This window comes from Pyrus communis, chromosome 14 (genome assembly GCF_963583255.1).
Source record: "Pyrus communis chromosome 14, drPyrComm1.1, whole genome shotgun sequence".
NCBI lineage: Eukaryota > Viridiplantae > Streptophyta > Magnoliopsida > Rosales > Rosaceae > Pyrus > Pyrus communis.
In genome coordinates, this window is record NC_084816.1 from 205,974 (window position 1) to 231,882 (window position 25,909).

Consider the following 25,909-nt stretch of genomic DNA (forward strand, 5'->3'; position numbering starts at 1 on the left):
AAATTTTTTTGAACAATCACGTTGGATTCTAATAAGCCTGATGGACAAATGGTAGGAACTGTTCTTATACGGTCTTGTCAGTTCCAACCAGCCAAGAAACTTTGAATTTCTTCATCATCAAACAACCATAAGAATATTACATTTAATTACATCTTAAAATTTTACAGCATTCTCCCGTTTTCTTCCTATTTCTTAGATTCGAATTAGAGCAGGGCTTTGCAAAAAGTCAATTTTATATTCCATTATTTGATTAATTTCTTGAATGTAAAAACCAATGAATGAACGAGGAGCAAAACTAGATTTTTTGTTCCGTTCATCAAAAAATATTTTTTCATCGATGTGTTTATGTTTTTAGGGTTTTGTTCTACAATTGAGAGTAAGATTAGCTGTGAGGGCTCGAATAGTCATTTTATATTAGAGTTACAAGTTGTTTAATATTTCATTTTTATGTTGGGTGTATTCAACAACATGTGGGTTGTTAATAAAAAAACACTTGAATTATTACTTAAGCATTGATAAGCGTGTTGACATAATTACAAATTTTACAATTTACAAATTTTATCTATAACTTCGGTCTCTTGAGTCCTTGACTCAGTTTTATTTGGTTTGTTGGTAAATACAATAAAGTCCTCTCTTTTTGTTTTGTCAAACGGTTTTATCTATAACTTCGGTCTCTTGAGTCCTTGACTTAGTTTTAATTGGTTTGTTGGTAAATACAATAAAGTCCTCTCTTTTTGTTTTGTCAAACGGTAAGAAGTTCTCCCTAAAACCCCCAAAAAGGGCAAGGGGAGATACTTTATTGTGAGTAATGTTATTCATATCATGTTTTTATATCACATTTTCATACCATCTTAGGTGATATTTGACGTGAACAGCCATATCATTTGAATTAATCAGATTTTTAAATTTAGTTCATTATTTAATAAACTAATAATTAAGAAAAATTAGTTAATTAAATGATGATTGTGATATACGAGGAGTCTTTCTCCTTCCTTTGCTTGGGTTTTGTAAATTTTTCAAATGATGTTAATTTGCTTGGATTTTGCAAAATTTTCAAATAATGTGGCAGTGCACATTAGATATCACTGAAGATAGTATAAAAATGTGGTATAAAAACATGATATAAATAGCATTACTCCTGTAATTATAGGCATACAAGGAGAGGTAGTCACGTTCCCTAAAATCTCCCAGAAGCCCAACAATGGAGGGAAGCTCGCTTCTCAGTCTTAGTTGCTCCTTTTCTTCTCCACATTTAAGGATTTGGATCCTTGCCGAATCCCCTCCCTGGGAATCTTAGGGATCAATGCACATGAACTATTGATAAAAAATCGTGCAGCCCTAATTACATGCTTTTTATATTTTTAAAAGTGAAAAAACTTCATTTTATGTGAAAAATATAAAAAAGAAAAAAATTATGAACGCACCATTTTTTATCAACCATCCATGTGCGTTGAGCCTAGGATCCCCAGGGTGGGGATCCGGCAGGATCCAAATCCCATGTTTAAAACCCCATTTCTCTTTCTTCTCCTCTTCTTCCTTGCTCTTCGGAAAGTCCCACCTTCTAGGTTTAATCCCCAGAACCTTACTCGCCCACAACACCCTATCTTTCTCCTACCCTCAAACCGCTCTCCGCACTTCGTCCTTCCCTCTCGACGAAGCTCTCAAAAAGCCCAGCAATGGCTCAGCAGACATGTTGCCCAAGATTGATAAAAGTGGCAAATTTTGCAGCCCCAGAGCTGCTAGAGAGCTCGCTCTGGAAGTCTCTCCATCTTATCCTATCTTTTTAATTACTTATTTATCTTCTTTAATTACTTCAAACTAAACTAAACCCATGTTTGTTTCTTGGAGAAATAGTCAAGGTAAATGAATGATAATAAAACAAAAAGTAGTTATTTTGGGAATTGTTTCGGCCTATTTTATATCTTATTTGAAAATTTTTATCATTTTTCAAAACATTTCTTGAAAACAATTTTTTTTTTAAAACTCAAAAACTTTATTAGTTTGCGATTTAAAATTTTTAAATCTTACAACTTCAACTAGATAAAGAGATCTAAAAAGAAATTGTCGCATGAAAGAGAGAAAGAGGAGAGATGATGGAAGAAAATAAGAGATGATTGAAGGAAAGAGAAAGAAGAGAGAATCAGACGAGATAGAGAGGATGACGAGTGAGAGAAATAACCAAGAGAATGAAGAAAGCGTATTGGAGGAGAGACGAAAAAGGTAAAAAAAAAAATTAAAAAAAAAAGGAGAGAAGAAGAAAAGAGAGAGATAGATTTGGAGAGGGGATGAGAGAGAGAAAATAAATGAGTGAGTTTAAGTTTAAAAACTCTAAAAACTCATTTTTTATGTTTTTAGAGAATAGACTATATTTTTAAGTTAGTCTTGAGTTCAGTTTTTGAAAATAGTCTTACCAAACAAGTTTTTAAAGCTTAAAACTTGAAAATTGTTTTTGAGTTTAAAATTTTGAATTCAAATAGAGTACCAAACAGACCCTTCATTTCTAGCCAGAGAGGGCATTGGGGGTGTGCAAAAGGTGCAATGGCACAGGGTCTCGAATTTTTTAGAGGCCCCAAAAAAATTTACCCTCCTATATATTACATATGTATAAATTTCTAATAAAAAAGTTTTAAACTGAAAAGAAAAATCATCATCATATGATTTAATCTATATTACAATTGATTAAGTAAAGCTTATATTTAATATATTAATTTTCTACTTTTCTCTAGCAATAAAAACTTGTGTATTACTTTATCCCACCAATACAAACGTATTTTCATATCTTTTTTTCAGTTATGCTCTATTTTGTTATAGATGAACCCTAAATCATGATTTTATGTTGGAGATTAGAACATCTCCATGGAGACATCAAATTCAAAATATCAAATTTCAATTTGATGGCTAACTTGGCAATTTGACATATTGTCTATATTTTTTTTCACTCAATGTGCCAAAATTTATTACTTCATTTATGTTTTTTTTTTAAACAAAAATAATAAAAGTTGGGTTGTTGTTGGTTTAAAAATAATAAGAGTGAGATGCTAATTTCAATTAATTTTGAATATTGGTTCTTGAGCTTTGTATGAATATATTGTCCAAATTTTTTTTTTTTTTTAAATAAGGAGGGCCTTTTTATTAAATTAGCACAGGACTCCCAAAATCCTGTTTCCAGCCTTAACCAAGTTTTTTTTGGCGGGATTTGAACGCAGGTCGATTGTTTATGCTTCTTGTTTAGAGGGCTCTGATCCAGTACGCTTATTTGAAAAGCGAATGAATGTCCGTCGAGGTACCTATCCTCTTGTATGGTCTTTAATGTATGTTTATGCAGCATTCATTATGCTTGGATTCTGAATTACTCATCACACATTTTATATTCCCAGAAGCCGGGTATGAATTTGACAGGGCATCATTACTTGGATATAATCCCATGAGCTTCGGAGGACCCCCTGTCACTGTTGAAACCGTCGAGGAAGCAGATGAGCTCCTGCGCAATGATGAAAAGGAATCTGCAATTGGTATAAATGTGACAATTCACACTTAACATGCCTTTCCATTTTTAAGTTTTTGGACGTGTTAAATATCACCGTCGTGCTTTCTTTACTAATGCTGTTTATATGCAACCAAGTTAATTGTTTGACTCACACGGTTTTTCTCCTATCTGCCTTCACATGGAGGGTTATTTTCCTGAGCTATATGCATTGTCCAAGAACTTGTGATGACTGATTCTATAACTTAACAGGGCACAGTTGTTGGGTCTCATGAGCTCCAACACCCCTCTAATAAATCATTGTGCAACTTCAATGCACTGATGACCTTTTTTTGTAATTTACATGTCCGGTTATTCATTACTTCATCAAGGTTTAGTTGATGGTGCTTTTAATTTTTGCTCTGTTTGCCACTTTATATGCAACTCCTATTTCCAGAGTAATAAAGTCCGCACATTTTCTCTTTTCAGAAGCAGAAGTTCTTGCAGCTCCTCCAAAATTGGTATACAGCAAACTCATTTTGCGGTAAACCATCTACTATTTTGATCAAAATTTCACTTTGTAACTATTTGATGTAGCAAGTGGAGCACATCATTTTTCTGTTTTTCTTCCCAGCATTGCATATTGAGGGTGACAGGAAGTTGTATCTAGACCATCTAATTGTAAAAACTTTTACTCTCGTAAGGTTTTCACTCTAATTGCATACCCAGTTAAACATGGGATGCATGTATTTATATTAGCATCAGGATTACAACAAGAGTTTGAAAACCCTAGATACAAGGAGATTTCAAAACAGAAAGATTACATGCACAGCGTTTAACTTACAACAAACATTTGAAACTGAACAATCCTATAAACTAGGAACAACAGAAAGATCACAGTTTGAACTAAAAGAGGATTCCTCAAGTCGCGGGAATCACGCGTGGATCTTGACTTCGTCTAACACCCCCCCCCCCCGGAAGCTAACAGGTGGGGAAACCACTGGTAGCTTGGACACTAATAATTTGAATCTAGACAAAGACAAGCCCTTGGTAAAGATATCAGCTAGCTGATCCTGCGAGCAAATATAATTAACAAGCAATTCACGACGAACGACCTTCTCTCGAACATAGTGATAATAAACTTCCAAATGCTTTGTTCGTGAATGAAACAAAGGATTCAAAGCAAGGGAAATTGAAGAGACATTGTCACACCAAATTTGTGGACACACAAGATACAAATGCAGGTCTTTGAACAAAGATCGTAACCATGAAAGCTCGGCTGCTGTGTAGGCTAACTGCCGGTACTCGGCCTCAGCACTCGACCGAGACACAGTTTTCTGCTTCTTGGAGCTCCAAGAAACAAGATTGGATCCCAGATAAATACAAAATCCCCCAGTAGAGTGTCGAGTATCGGGAATCCCTGCATAGTCCACATCGGAATATGCTGAAAGTTGTGCAGAACCTGGTTTGTACAGAAGACCATGACTAGGCGTGGCCTTCAAATAACGAAGAATCCGTTTCACCGCCATCCAGTGATGAGTAGTGGGGGCATGCATAAACTGGCAGACTTGGTTAATAGCATATGATAATCAGGACGAGTAATCGTGAGATATTGTAAGGCCCCAACCACACTACGATAAAGTTCTGGTTTGTCGAACGAATCACCAACATGTGCACTGAGTTTCTGACCAGAGACAGCAGGTGTTGAAATTGGTTTGGCCTCTGTGAACTTGGTACGTGACAACAAGTCCAACGCATACTTTGCTTGGCAAAGATGCATAGTCGTACCATCATACTTGACTTCCACACCCAAAAAATAATTAAGGGGTCCTAAATCCTTCATCGAGAACAAGGTGCCGAGCCTTTTAATCAACCTAGACATTTGATGAGGGCTGTTGCCAGTGATTAAAATATCATCCACATAGATTAGAAGGATTAAGTAAACACCGGAGTGATTGTAGACAAACAAACTATAATCACAGGTTGATTCCTGAAAACCAAGGTGGAGCAAGAAATCTGAGAATCTCTCAAACCACGCTCTTGGTGCCTGCTTAAGACCATAAATACTCCGCTGAAGCTTACAAACATGAGAGGGAAATTGCTTGTCAATAAACCCCGAAGGTTGTCTCATATATACTTCTTCACGTAAGAACCCATGCAAAAAGGCATTTTGGACATCAAGCTGCCGAACATGCCAACCTTTTGAGACAGCAAGACTGAGAACAAGCCTAATAGTGGTGTGCTTTACAACAGGACTGAAGGTTTCGGTGTAATCCACACCAGCCTTCTGATGAAACCCATTTGCCATAAGACGCGCCTTATGGCGTTCAATCATGCCATATGCACGTCGCTTCAGCTTAAAACCCCACTTATTTGGAAGCAGATTCATGCTAGGATGAAATGGAACCAAGGTCCATGTCCCACATTGCTGCAGCGCATTAAACTCCTGTACCATAGCACTCATCCATTCGTGAGACTTCACAGCCTGACTAAAACAAGTGGGTTCAAGAGGAAACTTGTCAACAGTGACATGTATGACATATTTAGGGTTTGGCTTTTGAATTCCTGACTGTGAACGTGTGGTCATACGATTGCTCAAAGTCTCAGGCACCATTGTTACCGGTTCTGTGGATACCGTGACTTGCTCATTTGAGGGTAGGTTGTTTGGGAAGAGTGAGGTTGGTTGTATGGGCAGAGAAAACAAATGTGTAGTAGAAATAGGACTTGGTTGGGCGAGGGAAGTAGGTGGATCAGGTTGTAACTGAGTAGTGATTGGAGAACATGTTTGGTCGCAGAAAGAGGGTGGGTGAGTAGGTGATGGAGGATTAGGATTTGAAAGTGTTGGTCGACTGTTTGAGTCTTGGGGTAGTAAAGGACTGGACCTAGTAGGCATATTAAAGGTTAATAAAAGGTCAGGTGAGACATGGTTACCTGATGGAATGACGTCTGCAGAGGAAGATGTGAGTCCTTTAAAAGGGAAGGAGTCCTCATCGAATAGGACATGGCGAGACAAGTACACTCGTCGTGTGGACAAATCCAAACACTTATAGCCTTGATGATTTAGTGAATATCCTAAGAAAACACAAGATTTGGATTTGGGTTGAAGTTTATTGCTTGTGTAAGGTACTAACCAAGGAAAACATCGACAACCAAACACTTTCAACATGTCATACTTTGGTTTTTTTTTAAACAGCTTCTCATAAGGTGACACATGAGACAAAAGTTTTGTTGGCATTCTATTCACCAAATATGTTGCAGTTGAACACGCATCAAACCAAAAACGATTGGGCAAGTGAGATTGAGAAAGCATAACTACACTGGTTTCAACAATGTGTCGATGTTTTCTTTCTGCAAGTCCATTTTGTTCCGGATGTTTGGGACATGAAAATCGTTGAGAAATTCCATTTGTACTAAGGAAATTTTGAAATGCACGACTCTTATATTCACCTCCTTCATCACATTGAAATGTTTTAATGGAAAGATTAAGCATTTTTTCAACACAAGCTTTGAATTTAACAAAGATTTTGAAGACTTCACTTTTGTTTTTCATAGGGAAAATCCAAGAATATCGAGAATATTCATCCACAAATAAAACATAATAACGAAAACCTTCATTAGAAATAACTGGAGAAGGCCACACATCAGAATGCAACAGTTGCAAAGGAAATTGAGAAACAGACTGAGACGCATAGAAAGGCAATCTAGTGCTCTTTCCTAAGGGACAAGACTCGCAAAAACTTACATCAGAAGTACCATGAATTGGTACCAATTTATTTGAAATCAAAAACTTAATTATGGAGTGGGATGGATGACCAAGACGGGCATGCCATTTTGTCATAGAACACCAGACTCCAACAAAGGCTGAAATTGGATACTGGAGTTGTCCACTGCCACTTGGAAATGGGTATAACCCATTCTCACATCTCCCTAGGAAAAGCGTCTTCCGGGTCTTGAGGTCCTTAACAAGGAAAAAATAGGAAAATATTAGTAGGTAGCATCGATTATCTAAAGTAAACCTATGGCAGAAACTATATGTTGAGAAGCAGTGGGACAGTGGAGAATATTGTTTAATTTAAATGAGCAAGCTTTAGTACATAATTGATTGGAACCAGAATGCAAAATAGTGATGCCAGAATCATTACCTACACCTCCAACAGTTTCATTACCAGTATACTCTTTAGGATTGACGAGATTTTGAAGATCAGGAGTAATGTGTGCATTAGCATCGGTGTCCAAAAGCCAATTACCATTCTGTTGCTTGTTCAGAGTAATAGGAGAGGAAGTCATAGCTGAGAGTTTTTTTGTAGGAATCCTACCTTTATACGCCGCATTCATTCGTTGGTAGCAATCAAGGGCAGGATGACCTAGTTTTCCACAAATTTGGCAAACAATGCACTCACCAGGACAAGGAGGACGATCGCCATTTGCAGGGTTGCGCTGATTATTAGTACGAGGGTTGTAACCTCGGTGATTGAATGAAGTGCCACGATTGGATGGAGACATACCTCTCCCATTTCCTCGCGACCTGCCACCGCCACGACCTCGAGCAGCAACAAAGGCATTCACAGGAGCAGTCTCAGCAAAGGAAGCTTGTTGTTCCGCCATTCTGCGTTCAGTGGTCAACAATAGTGCCTCAAGTGTGGGATAAGTAATGGGAGAATCCCGAGCTTGAGCAACACTCACTGTCATTTCAAAGGCAGGTCCTAGATTGTTCAGCACAATCTGTACAAGTTCATCATCATTGACAGGTTGCCCAGCTAGGGCTAGGTTATCAGCTATCGCATTCATGCGATCCAGGTAATCCGCAACAGAGAGATCACCTTTCTTGGTCTGCAACAATTCATTTCGCAGGAACAAATTTTGATTTTGGGATGTCGAGGCATACCTTTGCTCCAAGGCTTCCCAAGTGGCGCGAGCAGTCCGCTTGCTCGCCACAGTAGACAATACAGAAGCAGTTAATGAGCCATTTATCCAACTAAGGATCGTTTGATCTTGTTGGACCCATGCAGCATACTGTGGATTGACAGTGGTGATACCGGGCAAGTGTTTTGGAGGACACACGGAGGTACCATCCACATACCCCATCAGATCTCGACTTCGGAGAATTGGGAGAATTTGAGCCAACCACAGTGGGTAGTTGGTTCTATCAAGCTTAATATGGACCATGGTGGAGAAAGGATGGAAGGGATTGGTGGTAGGAGGGGTGGTGATGGTGGAATGGGAGGAGGTGCCATTTCCGTCAGCCATGGAAGCGTGAAAAAAAAAAAAGGGTGGATCGAGTCGTTAGACGGTAGGGCTCAATACCATGCAAAAATTTTTACTCTCGTAGGGTTTTCACTCTAATTGCATACCCAGTTAAAGATGGGATGCATGTATTTATATTAGCATCAGGATTACAACAAGAGTTTGAAAACCCTAGATACAAGGAGATTTCAAAACAGAAAGATTGCATGCACAGCGTTTAACTTACAACAAACATTTGAAACTGAACAATCCTATAAACTAGAAACAACAGAAAGATCACAGTTTGAACTAAAAGAGGATTCCTCAAGTCGCGGGAATCACGCGTGGATCTTGACTTCGTCTAACACTAATTATGTCTTTCTTTTTGTTACAGATTTACAAGGAAACTTTTGGTTGCAGTCATGGATAAATGGGACAGTCATGTGCTTGTTATTGACAACGTTGCCCCTCCAAATTGGAAGGTTGGATGCACCAATAAGCTTAATACAGTTTGTCTGCACATTATCTTTGTTGAGTTTTGTAGATCCTGAAGTGTATTACTTGTTTGTGCTTCTTGTAATACATCAGGTATGGTTTTGGGTTTAGGGATTGATATTCAGTTTGTGTATTGACTGTCCAGGTTTTAAACGCTTTTACTTTTTTTGTGTCCTGTTTTTTTTTTTTTTTTTTCTTTTGGCCGGCTTGCATGGGGGTCGCTTCCATAATTAAAGTGTACACTTGTTCTAAATTGGCTCCGAGTGTGTTCAGAAAGCATAATAGTTGTTGACTTAAAGCCTTAAAGGTGATACCAGCATAGCTGGCTTCTACTCTATATAAACATTCTGTATTGTCTTTGCATGCATAAAAGCAACATCGGCATTGGTGAATAGTTGGTTTCCCCCCTCTTTGAAGAGGACAATTAGTATCTTTATGCAGCTAAAATGAAGCGGGATTTCTGTTCTTTGAAATGAAGACAAACAAGGAGGTTGATGCATTATGATTGTCCATCCCAGTTAAAGTAGTACTATCCATTTGTGTTTCACATGATGGGTGATGGTCATGGTGCTACCGGGTTGTGGGGCGTGTCTGATGCACTTTGTAAACCCGTATTTTGTGTGTGCTTGTACGAAGGTTTGAGAGTTGATAAATCTATTTTGCTCAATCACGTGAATTGTATTGTCTGCTCTTGGGCTGATAAATCTACTATCCATTTGTAAACCCGTTTTTCTTAATTAGGATTTGCTTATTGTCTATTCTGCTTTCCGAGGTCAGGCAAAGATATGGAGGGTGATAGCAGGCAGATATCCGTTAAAGACTTTAGTTACCTGGAGTCGCATCTTGTTTCCACGTAGGTTTAAATGAACTTATACATAATTCCAGATAAGTTGGGAATATAACACATGCTTTTTTGGAGATCGGAGGTTTCTTAATTCAGTCCATGTCAATGTTTTTAAAAACATGCCCTGAGGCGCGCCTAGGTGGCTGAGGCGTGCCTTAGGGCATTCTGGGGGTTTTTCTTAATTCAGTCTATTTATGTTTTCATGGCACATGTTTAGTACTTGGGTAGCATTACACCAATGATTGCTGTTTCATAAATTGGTCATCTCTTAAACGAGGTATCAAATCCAGTTCATTGTTTTTTTCTTGGGTGAGAAAGGATAATATTACAGTGTTATTCATACTTCACTTCCCATTTGTCTACTACGCACAAATATTTAACACCATACTCATCCGTAATCTTCAGGATGAGCCAGCAGGGAGAATATTGGAGCTTTGCATCCTCCACTTGGCAATGTCAGAAATAACAGTGCTGGAAACAAGACACCCAATTGTCATTAACGAGGTATGATGTTGGTTACTTTCATAACTTATAAGTGTATTTGGTTTGCCATAGTTGCTTGGCTTGATTGAATATGGCATTTGTGAAGGCCGTCGATCTTGCTAAATGGTTCTGTGATGGATCAGCACCCCGTATTATCAATGGTTGTCTGAGAACATTTGTGAAACAAATTGAAGAAGCTGGTGGTCTAACTCCGGCTAACTCCGGCTTTGGGGTATAAACAGAAAGTGGTCACTCGATGAATGAACTTGTCTTGTTTGCACGTTTTGTCGTATTGTGAGTGGAAATTTTGACAGTTGTTGGTAGGGTGAAGAAGAGTGTCAGTTTAGGAGTAATGGCTTTAGTTTGTAGGTGTTGGAAAACATTGAAGGGGGATTCTTGAATGAGAAATGGAGGCCATAGAGAGAGATGGGCAAACCAGTGTTATAGTAGCTGTACTGAAAATGTAAGAGTTATTAATAGTATGTATATGATAAATGATGTAATATTATTTTAGGATGATGTCATAAGTGGGCTGGTTAAAATGTTTTGTCATGTAATGTCATCTATTTTCTTCTTTGCTTCCTTGTTTTGTTGTTGAAGTGAACTGCTGTTGTGTGCTTTCAAGTATGGTGAAATACGCATTTGACTTAGTGTTGCGGATTTACAATCTTGCAGATTGGTGACTTCTATCTCCTATGCAACTACATTAATACAAGATAAAAAGTTGCGATTATTTGCTTGACTTGTTTCTTTTACGAGTTAAGCTACAACGAGTATAATGCTGGGTTTGGGTTTGGGTCTCAGTGGCTTTAAGATGAGAGAGTTTGAAGTTGTATGGAACTTGGACTAAATTTATTAAGAATGCGTGTTACAAATTGAGATTAAAGTTCCATGGGACTTTGAAATAGGGTGAGGACTTGATCAAAATTTATTCCATTCCAAGCAAACTACTTGTAAATGAACATTACGAGTCAAATATAAACTAAAAAAATCAAGCTTTACGAGTCAAATATAAACTCAAGCTCGGCTTGTGTTATTTTACAAGCCGAAATGACCTCCGATTGAAATGAGCTCGGACAATATAGCTGCAGAGCTTTTGCTCTCCTAGTGAGAAAATCATACCATACAGAGAACTGTCACGTGGTCCAATATCCTTCCCTCTTATATTATTAATTATAGTAATTTTGAATTCTTCCCTTAATAATAGTAAATAAATAAATAAATAGTATACAGGCAATAACATCGCAGGCCAATCCAATATGGGGTGGGCTGGGATGAGTTGTCCATTGGGCTTTAGATTGAAGTGGGAAGGAATTGAGCACCGCCTCGCCTCTCGTGTTGGCGTCGTCTAGGGTTTTAGCGGTAACAAACCCTATAAAAGGAGCACGAAAGCTCCCAATAATTCGTTCTCTCTCAATTCGCAGACCGGACCGTAGGCTGGAGGCTGGAGGCTGGAGGCGTCTTCTTCCTCCTCCTCAATTCTTTCTACTGCGTCCTCGTTCGTCAATATCTTCCGCATGTATGTTTGTATGACTCTGTCTGTTTGTCTATGTTTGTATGAATCTGTCTGTTTGTCTGTCCAATTTCGTGTATTCTTTATAATTATTCGGCCTAAAATTGCAATTGTTTGATTCAATGTGAGTGGATCAAGGAATCTATCCTTAGGCTACAGTGAACCCGTTACATTCATGATTCATGTGTGTATTCAACCTTTAGCTCCGATTTTCCTTGTTTCTTCATAGGATATTTTGGTGACAAGGTTGATACATTTATTTATTATTTCTCTCTGGCTTTTATTTTTCTTTAATATGAAAATTTTTTATTTTTTTTTGTATTTCTGCAAATGAATTGTTTGTGTGTTGGAGCTGGATAGGATAAGATAGGATTAGGAGGGAGTCTTGATTGATGGATGTGGAATGATGAAAAAAATCGGACGGATTCCCAATGATAACATGCATTCGTGTTTGTATGATATTAAACCAGCTACTTCTGACTACATCATTCATTCATTCCCCTCCATTTCCTCTTTTTCTTTTTTTTTTAGATTTTATTATAGAATTATTAGGAAGAATTTCGTGGGGGAGGCCGGTGATGCAGATATATTTGCTACTCTTGATGGGAAGTGATCCTTCCCATCTGATGAATCTTATCCACCAAGATCTCTGAGGCCTTTCTTTTCTTTCTCTCTCTCTCTCTCTCTCTCTCTCTCTCTCCGCCATGGATTTCATGTTGAATCAGTTGAAACAAACAATTCTAAATATGTCGGAGTTGATGCCTTTCTCGATTATTTCTACTTGTGAATATTATGCTTCAAGACGATGAGATTGATTTTGAGAACAGTACTGCCATAGTTGGAGAAGATAGTCCAGTCCTTATGGCCACATTGATTAAGGATTAAATGTGCGAGGAACTAAAATAGTAGTGCCATATATATAATTATTTTAGGACAAAAAATTAACAAGGTGTGAGATCAAAAAAGTGGATATGTGAATAGCACTATAAAAAACTGAAAATAGAAGGCAAAACATTTTCAGGTGCACTAGACTTGAGAACTGATTCTCATATTTGGGTTTGAGCCAAGTGACGCACAACTTTGGGTTTGAATATGAGAATCGACTTAAATGTGTAGTTTATGCTAACAAGTAAAAATGTTCAACCAAGAAAAAATAAGATTTGAATTTTGAGTCATACCTAAAATTGTTAAAACTCAAATCTGAATCCAATCTTTTATCCTCCTATAGAAAGTCAAATATTAACACTCCAAATTTATGAATGGTTGCCGAAGAACATCTTCAGCGGAGGTTTAAAATTCATGGTTGGCTTTTTAATTAAAATGAGATTCAAATTTGTTTTTAATATGAGATTTTCATCTAAGGCTATCTCCAAGGAACAATGACTCTCTTCAGTTCTATAGGCTCTGCAAGAAATTATATTTTAATTAACACTGTTAGACTATATTTTATATCTTCAACCGAGGGGGTCAAAGTGCTATAAGCCAAACATAATCCTTTGACAAAAAATTATCTTCAACTTCAATTGTCGAAATCAAAGGGTTAAAGGCGAAACATAATTTATTATTTTAATTAAATAAATATGGTTAATTAAATTAAATTACCATATTAAAATAAGGTTTTTGGACATATTTTGAGTGTCACTTGTCGCCAAATGAATAAGCTGCTGGAGTTCTTATGTTTATATAATCTCAATAATTTTTTTGAACTGTTATTAGCACTCCAAAAATTTCATTCTACATTTCTCACAAGTGTATTTTTCTTTCTAATTTGGAGTGCCAAATGAGATTTTAAGAGTACTAATAACAATTTCCTAATTTTTTAAATATGATTTCGACTAACACGTGTCGCTAACGTGAGAAACTCTCCAGATTTCTTATCTTTATGTAATTTCAATAATTTTTCGGATAGAATTTCGAGTGACACGTGTCGCTAAAGTGAGTAACTCTCTAGATTTCTAATCATTATGTAATCTTAATAATTTTTGGGATAGGGTTTCGAGTGTCATGTGTTATAATTGGTTGTGCAAATTTTAAATAGGATTCTTATCTATGTGGCATTTCTCATCTTTAGCTTTCAATGTTGTAGGTATTTATAGAAATTTTTTTTTTTTTTTAAATTGGTCCAAATATATATATATATTTTTAAATTCTAACGGTAACCTGACAGCGGCATGACGTTAGCTAGCCGTTGCTAGCTGGCATCATGTTGATGCCAGGTAACCGTTGGCATTCAAATGGGCTGAGCTAAAAGGCTGGCAAAATGTCAAGCTTGACATTCTGGAACTAAAGGGTTGGGTTGGAAGACCGGCTAGAAATGGCTAACCCGCTGGCCTGATTTGGGGACTTGGGCCCGGTGGGGCCCACAAGCCCTTTAGCCTAGCTCTTGGTTTTAACGGTTTTCGTGTCATTCTGAACTATTTTTAGCCTTATGGTTATTTAGCCGAATGGGTTGGAGATAACCTAATGTGGAGCTCCACAAGGAAATTTTTATTCATCTCCAATGAATATACTGATGTCCAACGCACATACTCAAATAGTCAAACCTCAAATTTGAGTTTTTACTCTTATGATTTGTTGGAGATAACCTAATGTGGAGCTCCACAAGGAAAATTTTATTCATCTCCAATGAATATACTGATGTCCAACGCACATACTCAAATAGTCAAACCTCAATTTTGAGTTTTTACTCTTATGATTTGTTGTATCATGCGAGAAAAAACGAGCAGCTCATGAGTTTTATGAGTTAAACGTACCACTTTTTAACTTTTTTCCCATAAGCCAAACGAAGAATTGTTTTTTTTTTTTTTTTTTTTCTTTTTTAACCAAGCGAGACGCTTCAATGGATCAAAAGGTAAACCTAACTCGATGTAAGCTCAAGTTGCAAGATTGGGCCCAGTGGTTCAAGGGCATCAGGAATGTTCCTATTTATTTGAGCTAAAGAAGCTGTGGGTTGGGCCTGCGTAATCCCTTAGTTACCTCTTAGTGGATTTATCGGCCCATTAGTACTTACACATAAGCAAACAGTCTCGCACCAAAAGATAACAATTGGATCCTGATCCAGATGCGAATCCGAATTGTAGTATGACAGTGAATTTGCACTATGGGTCGGTGACACGGACCGGTCAGTCAACCAAAGGAAACAAAAACAGAAAAGGAATCCTGAAACGTGGTAGATTTCCACACGAGCACAAGACGCTCTCCTCTACTCTCCTTCTCCCCCTTGGATTAGGATCCTCTCCTGGGGCTAATGGAGAGGATTATTCTGACAAATCATCATGGATCGTTGGATTTTTATCTAACGGTTACAATCATTATAATTTTAAAAGAACCTTTTATTTGTAATCGTTGGATAAAAATCCAACGGTCCACGATGATTTGTCAGAATAATCCTCTCCATTAGCCCCAGGAGAGGATCCTAATCCAAGGGGGAGAAGGAGAGTAGAGGAGAGCGTCTTGTGCTCGTGTGGAAATCTACCACGTTTCAGGATTCCTTTTCTGTTTTTGTTTCCTTTGGTTGACTGACCGGTCCGTGTCACCGACCCATAGTGCAAATTCACTGTCATACTACAATTCGGATTCGCATCTGGATCAGGATCCAAATCCCTCCCCCTTCTCTCTTCCTTTAAAGTTTCAGAATACAAATCTCTCGTATAAAATGGACCCCTCTTCAACATCTTCCCGCTCCTCCTCCTCCTCCTGAGTCTTAACCCAACTCTTCTATTTCTTGATCGATCGATCTCGCGGTCGGATCTCTGCACCCAGAAGGTCCGATTTCTTTTTCCAACTTTACACTTAAAACAAAACCATCCTCGCTGATGTGATTTCTTCTTCACATCACTTAAATGATTTGAAGATGATCCGCCCCTTTCATGTTGCTAAACGATAATTATGAAGAATCTTTGGCCCAAAAATAAAATAAAAGATAATTAAGAATCATACCCGAAATCCCAAAAACAACTCATCTGATTTTCTCAAAGAACACAAGGACCTCTCTTTTACTTGTTTTTTTTTTTTATAAATATTTTTTTTTGTGCGTGGGTATTTTTGTTTGATCTCCCTTTATCTTGAAACGGAAAAGGAGAAAGATTAAACCTTTTTTGTTAATAAGAAGATTGGTTTTTGGGTATTATTGGGTTGAGAAAATTATTTTTTATTTTTTACCCTGTGGTTGGTTTGTTTTAATTGAAATCTCATATGGGATCCATATGAGTATCATCAGAGTATGTATGTGTGATGAATGGATGGATGGATGTATCAAACTATCTTGCTTGGTTTTTATTAAAGAAATTAATGAAAAGGGCTTAAAAACTTTGAGTTTTAACAGTAAGGACAAAATAAAAGATAAAGTGAATAGTACTATGATTGACTTTTTAATATAAAAATACGATTTTTCGTTTAAGTGAACAATACCGGAAGTTTTTCGTTAACATTCCCTTTTATTAATCTGTATAATTGTGTGATCGATGCTGCATAATATATAGAATGGAGGCGCAAGGTTTCAATCAATACCAAGTCAATAAAACAAAGGGAGTGTCAGAAGAGGGAAGCCATCCAGTAGTAGACCTGAGCAAGCACCCTTCTGGAATTGTCCCTACTCTCCAGTGAGTTCTTTCTTTCTACCTCATCATACTCTCATAATTCAATTCACACAACCAAATTGCTTTCACTTGCAATCAGTTATTGTAACTTGTAATATAGTCAATCCACCAGTTTGTGCTGCATCCTCATCCAGTGATATGTTGTATTATGTTGGCTGTGCCTGATTAAATGACCGATGGCGATAAAATTGTTTCAGCTGTTGTTCATTGGTTTTATATTTAATTCTTTCTCTGTCTCCACACTTTTGTAATTTTGTTTCATGTTAGCATGTTTTATGTGGATGTTCATCCGTGGAACCATTGAATTCAAGTTACATGATTGGGCTTGCTGTATGGCAATTGTTAATGATAGATTTGTTGATGCTGAATTCCTGATGCAAATATTTATTAATCTGGACTAGACATGGCAAAAAATATCTATAGTTATATATTTCCTGAAACTTTGAGAGCTTTTCTTGATTTACTTCATGCACTTAACTAGGTGTTGTCTGTGCTCTCAGGAATATTGTCTCCACAGTCAATCTGGATTGCAAATTGGATCTTAAAGCCATTGCATTGAAAGCTCGTAATTCTGAATACAACCCAAAGGCATGTGATGTTTTGAGCATAGCTTCTCCCGCTCCCTTTCTCCTCTATTTTTCTACCTTTCTTTTGTTTAAGAGCCATAATGTTTTTTATACTGTGGATCCAAGCCCTTGTTTAATGAGTACATTAAAGCATCTGGTGAAATGGTAAGTATCAATTTCCAACCAAGGATCTTCTTCCCTACCTTTTCTGTTTTTCATTGACTTCCACAAATTTCTGCATCTTATGCTTTGATTTGTAATCATTCAAATGATTAATAGACGAGGGTTTGTTTTATGGTCTCCTCTCCCTCTCCCTCTCTAGCCTCTTGTAATAGGTAAAAATTGTGTAATGATTTCCAATATACTTAAAACCTCTCGTCTGTTTCTTATATCCTTAGCTGTGGCAGCATTGGTAGTTGATAAATTTTATCCCTTTTTGCGATTTTACACATCTCTCTTCCTTTTTCAAATCATGCTAATTAGTCCTTCATAATCATGTTAATGCTGGCTCGTTATTGTTGTGGTATAGGTTTGTATGGGAGCTAAGAGTGAAGAACAATCGAGATTGGCAGCACGAAAGGTATTCTTATTCCTTTCCACAGTTATCCTGTACATTTATATATGGGGGCAGTTTTGGATGTCTCATTGTCCATTTTCTGGCTTCTGTTTGAAGTTTTATCCCAAAGAAAGCCATTCTGGAGTTTTCGTTTAAACTATGCAGCTCTAACACATGCGGATAGCCCTTTAATAGATTTTAAGTATGGAGTAATATGATGATGTCATGATTATGTTAGTATCGATATCACGAAGACATTGTATTTACACAATCTTACATGACCCTCTTTGCTCTTCAGTATGCTCGAGTCATCCAGAAACTCGGTTTTCCAGCCAAGTTCCAATTACTCTCTCTCTCTCTCTCTCTCTCTCTCTCTATATATATATATATATATATATATATATATATTTCTTCCTTGATGGCTGAGGGTCCAAAGTTTCAGGGAGGGGTTTGTGCTGGAAACCGGATAAGAACCAAATTACTGAATCATAATGTTCATAGTTTACTTGTGTCTATGCACCTCTTGCATTTTGTAACTAATGACATGCATCTTAAGTTTGACAAACATGGTTTTTACTATTTGAACTATTCGTCATTCTTCTATCTATTGTTGTTTGAGCATGAGGAAGCTGCTAGATTAGTCTAGTCCAGTAGGAAGTTTCTTCTGGAAAAGTTGTTTGTCAATCAACTGAAATATTTTTACTGTGGTGGCCAGTATGAACCAGAAATTTTTCTAGGCTTGATATATTGAATGAAACAACCGAAGATTATGCTTCTCATCTTTGTGTCTGGAAAAATTGTCCTAACAGGAGCGAAGGTGATTATTTCACAATGCTTCTTTTGATGTTTGATTTTTCAGTTTTATGTTTTATTATCTTTGTACAGTATCTGGAGAGCATTGTCATTTCAATGATTCAGGCAAGAACCGAGACGTATGAAGCCTTTGAGAACATTTACCCAGTTCTTACAGGATTCAGGAAAAATCAGCATTGGTATGAACTTTAATTATTTAATTGTGTTAAAATTCCAATCAAATACGAATTATGCTTCATAACTAATGTCGTTTCATCTCCAAATTGACGGCAGATTGTTTCTGTGTAAGCACAAGAGTCATGTTCGTGGGGCGGAATAGTGCGGCATTTGGGCGAATTGCCTGGGTTGAATTGTAGATAAGAAGACTACATTGTGGTGCATTGTGGGAGTAAACGATGAAGAGAAATTTAGACTCTTGTTTTGTCTTTTGTTTAGTCTAGTAATGTGATGTGACCTTGAACAAAATGCAAAGCGAATAAATAGTTTTTAACACAAATCTCTCACTCTCACTCTGGTAGGGATTGCAAGCTATTGATGAACTTAGGAGGTTCGTGGTTCACTATCCAATTCGGAACCATAGATTGCTGGGTTCTTTTACATACTGGAATAGATCGAGGAAGGACCGAAACGTTTATTTCCTCACTCCGTCGTGTGCAAGATCAGATGATAAATGGACTGATTACACCTAGACTAGGAAAACAAAGTTAGGTGGAGAAAGAAGGAAGCAGACTTGCTTTTGCTTTTACACTAGAAATTTACAGTTGATTTGATTGCATCCAATATCTGCATCCGATGAAGAAAAAGAGAGAAAAATTTACATAAGCACAGCGCCAGTATCAAAAGAAAATGCCACGGTGAAAACATGTCAGATAACTAACCTTGTTTTTGGTGGGCATGTAGAAGGGCTCGAAGACGAGAGGGAAGGGGGTATCCAAACCGCATACTCTTGCAACAGGCGCTTCTAACTATACAAGAGCTCACAGATCAAGTTATCAGCTGTCTCCAAAACCTAACAAAAGTTAATCACCGAAACATCAAAATAGAAAAAAACAAAGGCGTGAGAGTTACCCTTAGGAAGCAGCGTTCAACAATTGAAGCGGATATTTCAGCACCAAATCCTCCAGTAACTGGCGCTTCATGACTTATCTACAAAACGAGCTTCGGTTTGTCACCAAGAGTGCACCAACCCATTTTCATCAAGTGGCCTACGTAAACAGATAAAATACTTACAAGAAGCCTTCCCGTCTTTCTGACGGAGGCCTCCACTGTGTACTTGTCCCAAGGTAAAAGGGTTCGCAGGTCTATCAGTTCACAAGAAATTCCATCCTGAAAATTCGATAATTGTAACCTTTACAATTACATGAACCTTCGCCACATAATACATGACACCAAATCAAACACACTGATTATACGCAGCAGAAAGGGAATAATATTTTCTAGCAGTCGAAAAAACTTACACTCTCAGCTTCTTTACAGGCCTGTTCCATTACAGATAATTGAGCTCCCCAACCAACAAGTGTTATATCGGTGCCCTCTCGAATTACCTGAGTATCGCAGTTCCAATTTTCAAGTAACAAGTTCCTTTTGATTATATCAAAACCATGACCGCAAGTCTCATTTTTTTTTCAAACATTAGAAAATTGGACTAGAATGGAACTAGGGGGTTTAGTGTACCTCTGCCTCCGATAAAGGCAACATGTAATCATGCTCAGGAACCTCTTCTACTGATAATCTGTATAACCACTGAAACCCCGGTTCTTTTTGTAAAATTTCGGGTCAAATTTTTTTGTCAAAATTTTTTTTTTTAATTTGGACAAATTAATTTATTTTATAACCAAACTTAAACTACCTTTGGTTCGAAGAACACAACAGGATTTGGATCGCGTATGCACGACAGCAATAAGCCTTTTGCTTGCAGTGGGCTTCGAGGGATGACCACCTATATGAATTTAGTACTCTTTAGATATCAAATAACAGTGCAATGACCTTATAACTCTCGCTCAAAGAAAGATGACGAGAGACGGGGAAAATGTAGTGAGGCTTTGTGGGGGTAAAGATCACAAAATATGATTGAATGGAAGAAGACCTACTTTGAGACCAGGGACATGACAGAAAAAAGCTTCAGGAGACTGTGAGTGATAATGTCCACCGTGGCCAACAGCTCCATAGGGGGCTCTAATTGTTAAACCTAGTGAGAAACAAAAAACCTTATAATCCACAAACAACTTGTGGGAAGAAAATAATATGGTTCCCACATGACAAAAAAAGTGAAGTTTTACCTCCACAATTAAATTGATTTCCACTTCTATATCGGAACTTTGCAGCTTCATTGACAATCTACATAGTGAGATTCACCCAATTAATTATCATCTTTCATTTGTGAGGTTATGAGTCTATGACAGAACTCAGCACTGAAGAGAATCGGGATGCATGCCTGATCAAAAGCTGGAAAAATATAATCTGCGAATTGGATTTCTGCTACAGCTCGATTACCCTATCATGTCAGATGAAGCCAAAGGTAGTGAGGGTTGTGGCTATAGGATAAGATCAAAAACTGAAAGTGAAATTTGAATGGAGGTACACATGATTGTAAAGGTGAGGTCAGGTGTAAGATGAACCCTCAAACATACCATAGCTGCTAGACCAATGCCGAATCCTACAATGCCCTGGGTGTAAAGACAAGAAGGCAGGTTATCAAGTTGACAGAAGACATTTTTAACAAAGTGGAAGGGAGGAAGACATAAAGCTGGATGGGTACCTGTTCACAAAGAGGGGTGTTAAAAACCCTTTGTTTACCGAAGCGATCAGCTAAGCCTGTTGTGCAACGGAAGACCCCACCAAAGCTCACATCTTCTCCAAATACATAAGAACTGAGAGTGAGATGAAAATAATGAGTTAAGTGGTTAATCCATAGGCTTAGGCTAGGTTTAGGCGGCGCATAAGCAAAATGAGGTAACTGATCAATCCAAAGTAACACTCCACCGGCATGAACATGAGTAAAATTCAACTGGTAACTTTTATCGGATTTGATATTTTTCAGCAAAGTCAATCGAAATTGTTAAATTTGTTTAAAGTCGAAATTGCCATCTGACCTGAGAGATAAGATCACATCATATACGATTGAATTAACGAGAATAGTTGAATGAAAAAATTATGAATCAAGCAAGCAGAAATGAAAGTGAAAAACAAAAAATAAATTGAAGAAAGAAAGTGCAGACCGTGGATCAGTTTCCAAGGCGATGTGGAGCGCTTGGTTGATGGCAGAGTAGAGGTTCAACGACTTGCTGCCAGTGCCGCGAACAATCATTTCATCACCGCCGGCGGCAGAGGAGGAGGAGGAGGAGGAGGAGGTTGCAAATGGCCTCCTCCTGCTAACTCCGACCCCTTCAACCAATCTTCCAAATCTGCACAGCCCCATTTAATAACTGAAAACAGAGAGCAAGCAAGCGAGCTCAGTTCAGAGTGGAAGACTCGGACTCGGACTCAGCTGAAAAACATGATGACGATGAAGTTATTATGGTTCCATCTTCCTCTTCATCTTCCAAGTGTTGATCTTATCTCATCACTATTTTATTTGTCATGTTGTATTATAATCATGCTATTATATTGCAAGCAGAGAGCATGGAACTAGGCAATCCACCTGGCAAATCTGGATTTGCTCCGCCACATCAGCAAAACATATCTTAAGAGACTAAGCAAATGTCTAGGCAAAAGTACTTTTAAGACGGCTTTATCAGCAAAACATAGCTCCAGGGAACTAGGCAAATGGCTGTCATGGCTGGACAGAAATACCTAGGAGGGTTTCATGACGCAAAATAGCTTTGTTGAATGAGACAAGGCTATTTGAGATTACACTAATATTGAAAACATTCTAATCACATTAGCGATCTCCAAGTATTTTTAATTATTGCCTAATAAAGTTATTATTATGGCAAAAAATATTTCGCAGAGAAAATGAATTCGCATTTTTCTCAATAAAAAATTTAGGCTAACCATCATTGTGTCTAGAGGATTTTGCCGATTTGTACAAAAAAAAAAATCATCGTAAATTCTATTTGTTTTCACTTTCATTGCGCTGTGAGATTTTGAAAGTTCTTGCAAGACTTTTTGGTTATATTTTTATAGATAGAGTTTCGGCAATGTTTTGGTCCCCGCTATAATTTTTGTCTATTTATTTTTAAGGTTTCAACTTAATATTCTTTTTAAAATACATTTGTGACTCAATAAATAATAAACCACTGTCAATTACCTTACAAAGTTACTATTAATCATGGCGCAAAATATTTCACAAAAATCATTGTAAAATCTATTTCCTTTCATCTTCACCGCACTGCGAGGATTTGAAACTTCATGTAAGACCTTTTGTTAATATTCATGTATACGGAGTCCTGTTTTGGCAATGTTTTGGGCCACACTACAATTTTTGCCAATTTATTTTTAAGTTTTTAATCTAAATATTCTATTATAATATATTTGTGGCTCAATAAATGCAAAGACCGCTTTCAATTGACTTATAAAGATACCTTAATCATGACGGAAAACATTTGGCAAAAATAAAAAAATATCAATTTTCTCAAAAAGAAAAGTGGGCTAACCATCACGGTTTCCAATTCTGCAAATTTGTACAAAAATCTATTTTCTTTCACCTTCACCGCACCATGAGGTTTGGAAATTCATGTTAGACTTTTTGTTTATATTTTGTACATAGAATCTCGTATTGGCAATGTTTTGGGTCCCACTACAATTTTAGTACATTTATTTTGTGTTTGGCTTAAACATTCTATTAGAAAAATTGTCGTTCAATCAATTTATTTTCAGCTTCGCCACACCATGAAGTTTTGAAAATTTCTATAAGACTTTCCGTCGAGATTCTTGAGGGTGGAACCCATTTTAACAATGTTTTGGCCCTCACTAATATATTTTTCACTTATTTTTTAGTTCTCGGCTTAAATATTATACTAAAAATAAATTCATTGCTCAATAAATCATAAAACTGTTTCCAAATGCCATATAAAATTTTCCTTAATGTTCATGGAAAACATTTCTCGAAAATTAAAATTTTGCATTTTTTCACAAAAAACGTGGGTTAACACTAACGGTTTTTAGTTGGTTTTGCAAATTCTTACATAAATCATCGTTCAATCTATTTCTTTTCACCTTCGCCTCACCGTGAAATTTTGAAAAATAAGGTAAGAGTTTCTGTTGATATTATTGAGGGTAGAACCCATGTTAACAAAGTTTTGGGTCTCACTAGTATATTTTTCACTTATTTTTTTAGTTTTTAGCTTAAATATTCCACTAAATATACATTCATTGCTCAATAAATCATAAAACCGCTTCTAAATGCCTTATAAAGTTTTTCTTGATGCTCACAGAAAACATTTTGCGAAAACAAAAAATTTGCATTTTTGACAGAAAACTTGGGTTAACACTCACGATTCTTAATCAGTTTTACAAATTCGTACATAAACCATTCGTTCAATCTATTTGTTTTCACCTTCGCCTCACCGTGAAATTTTGAAAATTAAGGTAAGACTTTCCGTTGAGATTCTTGAGGGTGGAACCCCCGTTTGACAATGTTTTGGTCCTCACAATTCTATTTTTCATTTATTTTTTTAGTTTTCGGCTTAAATTTTATACTAAGCATACATTTGTTGCTCAATAAATCATAAAACTGCTTCCAAACACCTTATAAAGTTTTCCTTAATGCTCGCGGAAAATATTTCGCAAAAATAAAAATTTTCATTTTTGACCAAAAAAACGAGGGTGTTAACTCACGACTTTTAGTCAGTTTTGCAAATTCGTACATAAATCACCGTTCAATCAATTTATTTTCACCTTCGCCTGAATGTGAGGTTTTGAAAATAAAGGTGAGACTTTCCATTGAGATTCTTGAGGGTGGAACCCCATTTGACAATGTTTTGGTCCTCACTATAGTATTTTTCACTTACTTCTTTCAGTTTGTGGCTTAAATATTCCACTAAGTATACATTTGTTCCTCAATAAATCATAAACTCGCTTCCAAACACCTTATATAATTTTCCTTAAAACTCGTGGAAAATATTTCATAAAAATAAAAAATTTCATTTTTGACCAAAAAAAGTGGGTGTTAACTCACAGTTTTTAGTCAGTTTTTACAAATTCGTACATAAATCATCGTTCAAACTATTTCTTTTCAACTTCGCCTCACTGTGATGTTTGAAAATTATAGTAATACTTCTGTTATATTCTTGTGGGTGCAACCCAATTTTAACAATATTTTGGGTTTTCAACTTAAATAGTCTACTAAATATACATTTGTTGCTAAAAAAATCTTAAGTCCGCTTCCAGCTACCTTATAAATTTTCCTTAATGCTCATGGAAAATGTTTAATGAAAATATAATATTTGCATAAAAAAAAAAGGTTAACACTCACGGTTTTTTGTTGGTTTTTACAAATTCATACATAAATCGTCGTTCAAACTATTCACCTTCGCCTCACCGTGAAGTTTGCAAAATTATAGTAATACTTTTTTGTTATATTCTTGAGGGTGGAACCCCATTTTAACAATGTTTTGGGCCTCCCTACAACACTTTTCACTCATTTTTTTAGTTTCCGACTTAAATAGTCTACTAAATATGCACAATAAATCGTAAATCCGCTTCTAAATGCCTTATGATAATTTTTCTTAATGCTCATGGAAAATATTTCGTGAAAATAAAAAATTTGCATTTTTGACAAAAAAGTGGGTTAACACTCACGCTTTTTTGTCAGTTTTTACAAATTCGTACATAAATCATCATTCAAACTCTTTATTTTCACCTTCGCCTCACTGTGAAGTTTGAAAATTAAAGTAATATTTTCCGTTAATATTGTTGAGGGCGGAACCCCATTTTAACAATATTTTGGGCTCACTACTATATTTTTCACTTATTTTTTTAGTTTTCGACGTAAATAGTCTATTAAATATACATTTGTTGCTCAATAAATCGTAAATCCGCTTCCAAATGCCTTATAAAATTTTCCTTAATGTTCACGGAAAATATTTCACGTGGGCTAATACTCATGGTCTTTAGTTAGTTTCTACAAAATCGTACATAAATTATCCTTAAAACTATTTATTTTCACCTTCGCCTTACCGTGAAATTTGAAAATTATAGTAATACTTTTTGTTATATTCTTGATGGTGGAACCCCATTTTAACAATGTTTTGGGCCTTACTACTATATTTTTCACTCATTTTTGTTTTGCTTTCGATTTAAATAGTCTACTAAATATACAGTTATTGCTCAATAAGTCGTAAAACCGCTTCCAAATGCCTTATAAATTTTGCTTAATGCTCACAGAAAATATTTTGCGAAAATAAAAAATTTGC

General features: G+C 36.6%; 3 protein-coding genes and 2 non-coding genes across 7 annotated transcripts; 4 read left to right on the forward strand and 1 right to left on the reverse strand.

The window, feature by feature from the left end:
* The first annotated feature begins 1,690 nt into the window (after positions 1–1,690).
* LOC137715542 (uncharacterized) lies at positions 1,691–11,023 on the forward strand. The gene is made up of 7 exons (XM_068454890.1): positions 1,691–1,757; positions 3,209–3,283; positions 3,378–3,512; positions 3,953–4,007; positions 9,081–9,168; positions 10,431–10,529; positions 10,615–11,023. The coding sequence occupies exons 1-7, from the start codon at positions 1,691–1,693 to the stop codon at positions 10,744–10,746; spliced, it is 651 nt and encodes a 216-aa protein (XP_068310991.1). The 3' UTR covers positions 10,747–11,023.
* Positions 11,024–12,418: 1,395 nt separating this feature from the next.
* Positions 12,419–12,506, forward strand: LOC137716655 (small nucleolar RNA R12). The gene has a single exon (XR_011065720.1). It is a non-coding gene; the product is annotated as a small nucleolar RNA R12 (small nucleolar RNA).
* An 85-nt stretch (positions 12,507–12,591) lies between these two features.
* LOC137716649 (small nucleolar RNA SNORD24) lies at positions 12,592–12,678 on the forward strand. The gene has a single exon (XR_011065714.1). It is a non-coding gene; the product is annotated as a small nucleolar RNA SNORD24 (small nucleolar RNA).
* Positions 12,679–16,503: 3,825 nt separating this feature from the next.
* Positions 16,504–18,746, forward strand: LOC137715543 (TATA-box-binding protein-like). Its single transcript, XM_068454891.1, has 6 exons — positions 16,504–16,622; positions 17,120–17,258; positions 17,336–17,350; positions 17,715–17,765; positions 18,040–18,189; positions 18,627–18,746. Exons 1-6 carry the CDS (start codon positions 16,504–16,506, stop codon positions 18,744–18,746), a joined length of 594 nt encoding a protein of 197 aa, XP_068310992.1.
* Positions 18,747–18,955: 209 nt separating this feature from the next.
* LOC137715741 (2-oxoisovalerate dehydrogenase subunit beta 1, mitochondrial) lies at positions 18,956–22,135 on the reverse strand. Of its 3 annotated transcripts, none has more exons than XM_068455084.1 (13): positions 21,773–22,135; positions 21,313–21,424; positions 21,185–21,220; positions 20,989–21,048; positions 20,834–20,891; positions 20,645–20,742; positions 20,404–20,493; positions 20,229–20,297; positions 20,012–20,098; positions 19,785–19,880; positions 19,623–19,700; positions 19,433–19,519; positions 18,956–19,337 (listed from the first exon to the last, which is right to left on the reverse strand). In XM_068455084.1, the coding sequence occupies exons 1-13, from the start codon at positions 21,970–21,972 to the stop codon at positions 19,302–19,304; spliced, it is 1,107 nt and encodes a 368-aa protein (XP_068311185.1). In that variant the 5' UTR covers positions 21,973–22,135; the 3' UTR covers positions 18,956–19,301. The 3 variants fall into 3 exon arrangements, 1 of the variants encoding a protein (XP_068311185.1); XR_011065581.1 differs by having other exon boundaries at positions 18,975–19,337; positions 19,623–19,695; XR_011065580.1 differs by having other exon boundaries at positions 18,975–19,337; positions 19,433–19,550.
* Positions 22,136–25,909: the final 3,774 nt, after the last annotated feature.

Coding starts and splice junctions, on each gene's coding strand:
- LOC137715542 (XM_068454890.1), top strand. CDS start 1,691: ATGTTGCCCAAGATTGATAAAAGTGGCAAATTTTGCAGCCCCAGAGCT. Junction 3,284..3,377: donor GCGAATGAATGTCCGTCGAG/GTACCTATCCTC, acceptor TTATATTCCCAG/AAGCCGGGTATGAATTTGAC. Junction 9,169..10,430: donor TTGCCCCTCCAAATTGGAAG/GTTGGATGCACC, acceptor CGTAATCTTCAG/GATGAGCCAGCAGGGAGAAT.
- LOC137715543 (XM_068454891.1), top strand. CDS start 16,504: ATGGAGGCGCAAGGTTTCAATCAATACCAAGTCAATAAAACAAAGGGA. Junction 16,623..17,119: donor GGAATTGTCCCTACTCTCCA/GTGAGTTCTTTC, acceptor CTGTGCTCTCAG/GAATATTGTCTCCACAGTCA. Junction 18,190..18,626: donor GTCCAAAGTTTCAGGGAGGG/GTTTGTGCTGGA, acceptor ATCTTTGTACAG/TATCTGGAGAGCATTGTCAT.
- LOC137715741 (XM_068455084.1), bottom strand. CDS start 21,972: ATGGGGCTGTGCAGATTTGGAAGATTGGTTGAAGGGGTCGGAGTTAGC. Junction 20,892..20,988: donor TTTTTCCAGCTTTTGATCAG/GCATGCATCCCG, acceptor CTCACTATGTAG/ATTGTCAATGAAGCTGCAAA. Junction 19,701..19,784: donor GAAAGACGGGAAGGCTTCTT/GTAAGTATTTTA, acceptor CTCGTTTTGTAG/ATAAGTCATGAAGCGCCAGT.